General features: G+C 44.5%; 1 protein-coding gene across 1 annotated transcript; it reads left to right on the top strand.

The window, feature by feature from the left end:
- Positions 1 to 9,038: 9,038 nt before the first annotated feature.
- LOC311514473 (olfactory receptor 52D1-like) lies at positions 9,039 to 9,995 on the top strand (the record flags this gene model as incomplete). The annotated part of the gene is made up of 1 exon (XM_084617037.1): positions 9,039 to 9,995. The coding sequence occupies one exon, from the start codon at positions 9,039 to 9,041 to the stop codon at positions 9,993 to 9,995; it is 957 nt and encodes a 318-aa protein (XP_084473163.1).
- Between the last annotated feature and the right edge of the window lie 361 nt (positions 9,996 to 10,356).

Below are 10,356 nucleotides of genomic sequence, written 5' to 3'. Positions count from 1 at the left end.
GAAAAGATAGTCTATGGAGTATAGGAGAACTGGAAAAAGCACTCCAAGACATCGAAGCTTCAGGAGTTAGAAGAGCTTTCCACCTGTCCTCTTACCAGGTATTTTATAGGATCCTGACCTATGTAATTCAGGCCCAAGCTACTATACCCAAATTTTATTTCCGTACCCTAAGAAATGTATGGGTACCTTTCTCCTATAGGTTAGTGGATTATGACACTTACTTTCTAAATATATTAATAAGGATTATCTCACTCCAAAACTGTCAACCTAGGCTTTCTTGGTGACCTCCAAGTTGTGGTGTACCCTGCGGTTACCAACCGGTTGTAGATGCCAGATAAACCTGTGAAGTGATGTGGATAGTTCCTCACTTTGGTTCCCCAAAGTTCAGGAACCATTCGTATCTGTGCCAAAGATTGCCAGCTTTTATGCTGACATATTCTTAACTGATTATACTTTTTGCTATATAGCAGATCTTACCAGATCATACAGACCGGTAGGCTTCTGGCATTTCAGCATTTCGGCAAAACTTATTATTAGGAAACACATGCCTCAGCACATCTTAAATTCCAAGGAATTAATACTGATAAAATAGATTAATTTCAGGAAAAGAAACATATTCATTGATTCTGCTGGTTGGATTAGTAGGATATAACAGCTAGCAAAATAATCCTATGGGCTACACTAGTATGTATGTGTACATACGACAGCACCTTATATCCAAGCATAACAATCCTTTTCCAGTCTCCATGGTGTAGTCTGGTCCTTGTGGCACTGCAGATAGCAACACTTTCCTAGTAGGGCAATTACAGTTACCACCTGAATTATTATTGGTGGCAGGCTGAGTGGTCTAAAATCCTGGGATGGGCACTATTGCAGTGTGTCCAACAGTGCTTTGTGTAGGAGAAGTAAAACAGAAGAGTGGAGTGGTGACATTACAAATGAGGTCTTTATATGCAAATGTCTTGTAATTCGTTACTCCACAGTACTGGCCATTCATGTTACAGGTTACCCATACTGCCAGTTGTCACCTTCTGGTAAATTTTACTGGGCAGGAAACAGAAACAGCTTCTTGCTTCCACGGGTTGCGTTGCTCTGTGGTACACCGGACGCTGACATAGATCCAGTTGTTTCTTATGTATGCTGTCTTTCAGATAATCTACTAAATGGATGTAACCAATTTGTTAAATATTGCTGTTCCAGGATTTAGTGTTGGATCCAGATACTGAAAAAGATTGTTTTGAATAGCATGTGCCTTAATTAGGATGCAGTGTTACTGACCCCAAAGTGTGACTGGTACTATCAGAGAATTTGTTTACCCACTTTATAGTCACTGTGTTACCAATTTGTTTTTTCCAAGCCTTCATGTTCTTTGCTGCCATTCCTCTGCTGATTTTCACGTATGTGTTGGTTAAACAGTTTAGCAATGTTATGCACACTGTAAACGATGTACAACAAAAATACAACAATACAGCAGTAATACAGTCACTTGTACATAGTAGCCAAGTTTAACTTAACTGGCAATGGTTTCTAGCTGATCACCAACTTCATTGTCGATATATGGTAGGTTCTCTTCCCACTACAGTCACCAGTGTCTTCTCCATGCTCCCAGTCTGCTCCCAGAGGAGAAAAAATGCATTCAGTAATCTCAAGTATGAGCTTGCAGACAAAATGCCTCCAGTTGACTCCTGGGTACATGTTCATAGATTCCAAGCCCAGAAGGAACCATTGTGATCATCTGGCCTTACTTTTTGAAGAGCACAGGCCAGATAATTTCCCCAAAATTATTCCTAGAGCAAATCTTTTAGAGAAACATCTAACCTTGATTTCAAAATTCTCAGTGATGGAGAATCTGCCAAGACCCTCTGTAAATTGCTCCAATGGTTAATTACTCTCACTATTAAAATTATATGCCTTATTTCCACTCAGAATTGGTTTAACTTCAACTTCCAGCCATTGGATCCCATTACACCTCTGTACACTAGGCAGAAAAGTCTAGTGTTATATATTTGTTCCTCATGTAGTACTGACAAATTGTGATCAAGTCATAGAATCATAGAATTATAGAATATCAGGGTTGAAAGGGACCGCAGGAGGTCATCTAGTCCAACCCCTTGCTCGAAGCAGGACCAATTCCCAGTTAAATCATCCCAGCCAGGGCTTTGTCAAGCCTGACCTTAAAAACCTCTAAGGAAGGAGATTCTACCACCTCCCTAGGTAACGTATTCCAGTGTTTCACCACCCCCTTAGTGAAAAAGTTTTTCCTAATATCCAATCTAAACCTCCCCCACTGCAACTTGAGACCATTACTCCTCGTTCTGTCATCTGCTACCATTGAGAACAGTCTAGAGCCATCCTCTTTGGAACCCCCTTTCAGGTAGTTGAAAGCAGCTATCAAATCCCCCCTCATTCTTCTCTTCTGCAGACTAAACAATCCCCGTTCCCTCAGCCTCTCCTCATGAATCATGTGTTCCAGTCCCCTAATCATTTTTGTTGCCCTCCACTGGACTCTTTCCAATTTGAATCCTTATAGAATCATAGAATCATAGAATATCAGGGTTGGAAGGGACCTCAGGAGGTCATCAAGTCCAACCCCCGCCCAAAGCAGAACCAACTAAATCATCCCAGCCAGGGCTTTGTCAATCCTGACCTTCTTGCAGTGTGGGGCCCAAATCTGGACACAGTACTCCAGATGAGGCCTCACCAATGCCAAATAGAGGGGAAGGAGCATGTCCCTCAATCTCATGGCAAAAGAAAGGTAAAAATCATCTCTGTAAAATCAGGATGGAAAATACTTTACAGGGTACTCAGACTCAAGAGCACAGAGGATTTCCCTCTGGGCAAAACTTTAAAGTTACAAAACAGCAAGCCAGGAATACACCTTCCCTCTCAGCACAGAGGACAACACAAGCCAAAGCAAAGATAAGCGAACACATTCCCTTGCTAGTACTTACTAATTTTAATGGAGTTGGAGTGCCTGTTTCTTTTGATCTGTCTCCGTCAAGCGCACAGAACAGTCAGAGCCAGAACAGAAACACAAAAGCCTTCTCCCCACTCCCAGATTTTAAAGTATCTTGTCCCCTGATTCGTCCTTTTGATCAGGTACCAGCCACGTGACCTGAGCTTCTTAACTGTTTAAAGGTAAAATGATTTTGTGCCTCTGTCCAGGAGGGATTTCATAGTACTGTATACAGGAAGGTGGTCACTCTTCCCTTTATATTTATGACACTCTGTGTTTGGAACAAGGGTTTTCCAGAGACTTTCCACTGCTTGTCGCGTTCTCAGGGATTCAGCGCAGGGCTCGTCAGTCAGGAGGAGGAGCTGCTCAGAGTCTATGACGATGGGCAGCAGCATGGAAATGCTGATAGATAAATGAGTATGTTTAACCTTTGGCTCTATCTTTTCTCTCTGGTGTTACTGTAATGTTGGACAGCTGTATCAAGTCTTCAAGACTCTGTGTGCCCTGAGAATCTGAGCCTTTGTTATCAGCAAATAATTTCTTCACTCCCAGCGGAGGCTCTCAGGCTGATGATCTCCAGGGTCTATTTTCTGCACTTCCTGCTGCTCATGGAGCCGAGGGAATTGTCTGGGAGTCCTGGCCAACCTGAGAGTCTGCAGGGACTGTACAGGGGAATCATAAAGATCACTGTCCGGAATGCCGAGTGTCAGACATGTGAGATTCATACGCTGATTCTCAGGGCTCTGGCTTCCTGTCGCTGTTGCTTTTCTCTCTCTGTTGAGCAGAATTCCGGTGAGTTACTTGTTTCTGTATTTAAGTTAGTGGTAAGGGCTCAAGAAGGGTTCAAGTGTCCATAACAAAAATCATCTGGGCAGAAATTCACCAGTACAGCAACTTGACATTTTTAGTATTGTCAAAAGCACCAAGGGATTTACCTGGTAAAATTGGATCTCAAATATTATTGGAAAAAGTTTAGAGAAATATTCATTTTTATGATCATAGAATCATAGAATATTAGGGTGGAAGAAGAGACCTCAGGAGGGCATCTAGTCCAATCCCCTGCTTAAAGCAGGACCAACACCAACTAAATCATCCCAGCCAGGGCTTTGTCAAGCCAGGCCTTAAAAACCTCTAAGAATAGAGATTCCACCACCTCCCTAGGTAACCCATTCCAGTGCTTCACCACCCTCCTTGTGAAAGAGTGTTTCCTACTATCCAACCTAGACCTCCCTCACTGCAACTTGAGACCATTGCTCCTTGTTCTGTCATCTGCCACCACTGAGAACAGCCAAGCTCCAGCCTCTTTGGAACCCCCCTTCAGGTAGTTGAAGGATGCTATCAATGTCCCCTCACTCTTTTCTTCTCCAGAAAAAATAAGCCCCGTTCCCTCAGCCTCTCCTTGTAAGTCTTGTGCCCCAGGCCCCTAATAATTTTTGATGCCCTCCGCTGGACTCTCTCCAATTTGTCCACATCCCTTCTGTAGTGGGGGGACCAAAACTGGACGCAATACTCCAGGTGTGGCCTCCCCAGTGGCGAATAGAGGGGAATAATCACTTCCCTCCATCTGCTGGCAATGCTCTTACTAATACAGCCCAATATGCTGTTGGCCTTCTTGGCAACAAGGGCACACTGCTGACTCATATCCAGCTTCTCGTCCACTGCAATCCCCAGGTTATTTTCTGCAGAACTGCTGCTTAGCCAGTTGGTCCCCAGCCTGTAGCGGTTCATGGCATTCTTCCATCCTTTGTGAAGGACTCTGCAGTTCTCCTTGTTGAACCTTGTCAGATTTCTTTTGGCCTAATTCTCCAATTTGTCTAGGTCATTCTGGACCCTATCCCTACCCTCCACTGTATCTACCTCTACCCCCAGTTTAGTGTCATCTGCGAACTTGCTGAGGGTGCAATCCACACCATCCTCCATATAGTTAATAAAGATGTTGAACAAAAACAGCCCCAGGACTGATCCCTGGAGCACTTCGCTTGATACCGACTTCCAACTAGACATCGAGCCATTGATCACTACCCATTGAGCCCAACAATCTAGCCAGCTTTCTATCCACCTTATAGTCCATTCATCCAATCCATACTTCTTTAATTTGCTGGCAAGAATACTGTGGCAGACCATGTCAAAATCTTTGCTAAAATCAAGATATGTCACATCCCAAGATATATCACTTTTCCCATATCCACAGAGCCAGTTATCTTTTCATAGAAGGCAATCAGGTTGGTCAGGCATGACTTTGCCCTTGGTGAATCAGTTAATTCTCTCAAACCGTGTCCTTTTGTCTGTCTGAGTAGCTTTCTTTTTTGGGCAATGTGGTTTTTCCTCTGGTTCACTCAAGTTTTCTAATTCAGCAACTTTACTTCCTTGTTAAGAAGTGCAGCTAAAGCCTCTTCAGGGGTATTTCGTTGTGACGCCTACCAAAGGATTCACAAGAAAGGGATGCACAGGGTTTCACTCACATTCTGCCTCTTTGGATCACTGACACTGGGTTCCCTCTGAGCAAAATCCCTGCCTTGTTTTGAAATCACTGTCCTTCATGCCCAGTGTCAGAGCTGCATGTTAACTAGGGGTTTCCTTCAGACTCTTTCAGCATCCTAACAGAATTACCCTCTCTGTAGCAGGACCTGAGGGCTTGAATTTAAGAGGTGGGAGCCAAGAGTTAAACACTGAGGGTGAATCTGATCCCACTGAGATCAATGGCAGAACTCCCAACAGGTCCAGGAGTACAACCTAAATCCTCATGTAGGGACTTAAATTAATTGCTTGATTTATACAAACCATGAGTCTCCCGTGATGGGTGAATGCATTTGGACCAAAGAATAACTGACAAGATCGTTACTAAAATCTCAAACTCACAGGCTTAAAGGTTCAGAACAATGAATAGAACAACTTTTTCAGGGAGTCTGGCTTAGAGGAAACTATATGGTGTTGGAAATCTCACCGGGGCAGGTCCAGGAACACACAGTGTGTGTGTCGTGGGGTGGGGGGAGTGTGGGACATGCAGGAGCTACTGGCAGCTGCCTGAAACAGTGGGCCACTGGGACACAGATGTTAAACCCAGGATGCTCTGGGACCATTTGCTAGCCAGCTCTGTTAGTCATTAATGGCGAGGGTTGTAAATACATTCCTCAATGCAGAGATTTTATGGGCTCAAGTCATTATTTTTCTCACCTAAAACATTCCTCTGTACATTGTAACAGGATCCCTGATCCTCGTGAAATACACACCTCGTGTAATATTTCGAAGGTGCAGTAATCACATGAGAACTTCTCCTCAGAGGGCTCAACCCAACATGACCCATTGGAGTGCTACCCATTGCCTTGTACTTGTGGGTTGGATTAAAACATCTCTATCCTTCATGCTGTCATCCTGACCTTACCTCTGGGTTTGGTCAGTGTGTTCCTGTTATCTCTGGGGAATAGGCTGGTACTGAGTTGTTTTGTTATCACCACCTTTCTGGAATGTGGTTGTGTGAGTGCTTTGTGCCTTGTATCTCTTAGGCATATGTGATTTTCCAATATCACCACTATGCTTGCCAAAATCTGTGAGGAGGGCCCTGCCTTTTGCTCAGAACCTGACTTTCCATTATATCAGCAAAGTTTTGACCGGTTTAGTTCAGGCTGATACAAGGGCTTATATTTCAATCACCCTTCCTACTATGGTAGGTACTTACAGACTTTTATCAAGTCACCCCTTCACCATCTTTCTTAAAATATATAGACTGAGATCTTTGAGTCTATCACTATAAGTTTGTTTGGGGACTGGAACACATGAGTTATGAGGAGAGGCTGAGGGAACTGGGATGTTTAGTCTACGGAAGAGAAGAATGAGGGGGGATTTGATAGCTTCTTTCAACTACCTGAAAGTCTCTAGACTGTTCTCAGTGGTAGCAGGTGACAGAACAAGGAGTAATGGTCTGAAGTTGCAGTGGGGGAGATTTAGGTTGGATATTAGGAAAAACTTTTTCACTAGAAGGGTGGTGAAACACTGGAATGTGTTACCTAGGGAGTTGGTGGAATCTGCTTCCTTAGAAGTTTTTTAAGGTCAGGCTTGACAAAGCCCTGGCTGGGATGATTTAATTGGGGATCGGTCCTGCTTTGAGCAGGGGGTTGGACTAGATGACCTCCTGAGGTCCCTTCCAACCCTGATATTCTATGATTCTAAGGCAGGTTTTCTAATCTTTTAATAATTCTTGTGGCTCTTCTCTGAACCCTCCTCAGTGTTTCAACATCCATATTTAATTTTGGACACCAGAACTGGACACAGGGTTCCAGCAGCAGTCGCACCAGTGCCAAATACAGAGGTAAAATAACTTCTCTACCTCTCCTTGAGATTTCCCTGGTTATCATCCCAGGATCACATTGGCTATTTTGGCCACATGGTCACACTGTGACCTCATGTTTTAGCTAATTTTTCCTTCAGGCCCCCAAATCTAGTTAAGAGACTTTACATATCCCACTACAGTCCCCATCATGTAAGCATCACCTGCATTCTTTGTTCCTAGGTGTAGATATCTACAGAACTATATTAGAACACATATTGACTGCTTTGACCCAGTTTACCAACCAATCCAATTTGCTCTGAATCAGTGGCCTGTCCTCTTCATTATTTACCATTCCCCAATTTTTGTGTCATCTGCAGACTTCGATATTCAGGCATGAGAATAGTTAGTAGCTGAGTTGCTCATATGTGTCTCTGCTTACACTTGTCATTTAACACCTGAAACTTATGTCTCAGACAAGAAAGTGTCTCAGCAAAAGGAACAAGTGAAGTAACAAAGGTGCTGGCCTGTAGTCCTAAATACCAAGGCCCTTGTGCCCTTCATGCCCATTCTGTTGAGCACAGAGTCATAGCCCAGTGTGATAACATCTGTTTCTATAGGAGAAACTTGGCTCCTTTCCTACATAGGAACTGCATCATGGATCAGACCTATAGTCCATCTAGTTCAGTGTCCTCTCTCTGGCAGTGACAGCCCCAGGTGCTGCAGAAAAAAGATGTAAGAAACCCACCAGTAGGTGGATGGGGTGGGGATGATTGAACAGCATGAGGGTTTCACCCTAATAACTTGCAGCTTGCTATTGGCTTGTGCCCTGAAACACGTGGGCATAAAGGTTTTCCAGAACATTTATTTAGCTGTACCTATTGTAACTAAATACTTTTACTGTCCATGTAAATGCCCAAACCCTTCCTGATCCTTGCTTAGCTTATGGCCTCAACTACCACTTATGGCTATGAGTTCCTCGGTCTCATGAGGCACTGAGTGAAGAAAGCATTCTTTTTGTTTAATCTGTTTTGAATTTGCCACATTTCAGATTAATTGAACATTATCTTGATCTCATTTTATGAGACAGGGAGAACACAGTCTCCATCTACTCTCTACCAGTCAGTATTTTATGGGCTTTCCTTGTGTCCACTCTTATTCATCGTCTTTGTAAGGTAACAATCCCAGTCTTTTCAAACTCTCTCTGTGTGAGAGTTTTCCCAGGCCCTTAATCACTCTTACTGCCCTTGCCCAAATCCCTCTAGTTCTGAAATATCTTGTGTGAGAAGGGTGCCCAGTACTACATAGAGGAGTCCAGAGGACCATGAAATATTGATATGACTGATCTCCCGACATTGTATTTTCTATAGGATTCCCGATCCCACTCCTTCTGGATCTCAGTGTTTTGCTTAGTTTCTATCCATGCTTGCACTGTGAGCAGGGTTTCCCAGAGCTGTGTACCATGATGCCCAGGACCCTTTTCTGAGTTCATACACTTAAATTAGAAACTTGTTAGGTGTTTGAGGAGTTCCACTATTCCCTACATTGGGCATACACATCGCAGTTTATTGACCTCGAAATTCATCTGCCATCATGTTGCCCATTCACCTGGCAGGGTTAGTTCACTCTGAGGACTTCTCTGGGCTAGACTATGACCTAAATAATCTGGCGCCATCTGTAAATGTGGCCACATCACCGCTCAGCCTCCTTTCTCTTATTTACTGTACTGGTATCTAATGTGTAAACCCCCATCTCTGTTTCCCTCCCTTCACAGGCACCTTGAGCATTTCTGTGTCTGATTGACTCATCCACCACCATATGGCAGCTTCCAACCTCACCCCCTCTGGCCTTTCAACATTTATCCTAACAGGCATTCCTGGGCTGGAAGCTGCCCACCTCTGGATTTCCATCCCTTTTTCTACATTCTATATTATTAGCCTGTTGGGAAATTTCATGGTTCTGTTTGTTGTAAGCAAAGAGCAGACCCTGCACAAGCCGATGTTCCTGCTGCTCTGCATGCTGGCGCTCACAGACATCAGCTTGTCTACCTCCGTCATGACGAAGGCACTGTGTATATTTTGGTTCAATTTGAAAGGCATTACTGTGGGTGGCTGCCTCACCCAGATGTTCTTCATTCACGCAGTTTCTGTTATGCAGTCAGCCGTCCTGGTGATAATGGCCTTCGATCGCTATGTCGCCATATGTAACCCCCTGAGATACCCCACCATCCTCACGAACGCACGAGTAGCTAAGCTCGGGCTTCTGGGTTTGATAAGAGCTGTTCTCTTCATTCTGCCCCTGCCCCTGCTCCTGAGCAGGCTGCCATTCTGTGTGAACCGCATTATCCCCCACATGTACTGTGAGCACATGGCTGTGGCGAAGATGTCTTGTGGGGACATCACAGTCAACAGAGCATATGGCTTGGTGATGGCATTTGTAGTCTTAGGGTTAGACCTGATGCTCGTAGCCCTGTCCTACAGTCTGATCATTGGGGCCGTCCTCAGAATCTCCTCCAAGACAGCCCACCAGAAAGCCCTCAACACCTGCACAGCCCACATTTGTGTCATGCTGATGTCTTGTACTCTCTTCTTCTTCTCCACTCTGACACACCGGTTTGGTCAGGGCATCGCTCCACACATTCACATCATCTTGGCCAACCTCTACTTCCTCGTCCCCCCCATGTTCAACCCTATCATTTATGGGGTCAAAACCATAGAGCTTCGTGACAAAGTGGGCAAATACACCTGCAGAATATGCTTGCCTGGCGGCCTCTGACTTTAAACCTGCATGACAAGAGCGGGAAAGGATATCTCCTTCTTAATTAGGGGTGTTCTGTCCCAGCGTAGATAAGCTAAGCATTGTGGAAGTTCAAGTCTGAGAAGCTCAGACATCTTATCACTCCATCATCAAGCAATACACTCTCCTTTCCTCTCTGATCATCACCTGATCTCTTTCAGCGTCACCCTGAGAAACTGGAAAGGATCCGGAGGCGGGAGACAAACATGACCAAAGGGACGGAATGCAAGGCAGATGAGCTGAGGCTGAAGAAACTGGGGACTGCAAACAGGGGAGTTTGAGAGGGACTTGGTAAGAGAATCGCTGCGGTGAGGAAAGGCCGCATCGCCAGTGCGAACGC

Source organism: Lepidochelys olivacea (assembly GCF_965140295.1).
Source record: "Lepidochelys olivacea isolate rLepOli2 genome assembly, chromosome: 1".
NCBI lineage: Eukaryota > Metazoa > Chordata > Testudines > Cheloniidae > Lepidochelys > Lepidochelys olivacea.
The sequence above is the reverse complement of the archived record's forward strand: the minus strand, read 5'-3'. Positions and strand labels throughout refer to the sequence as shown.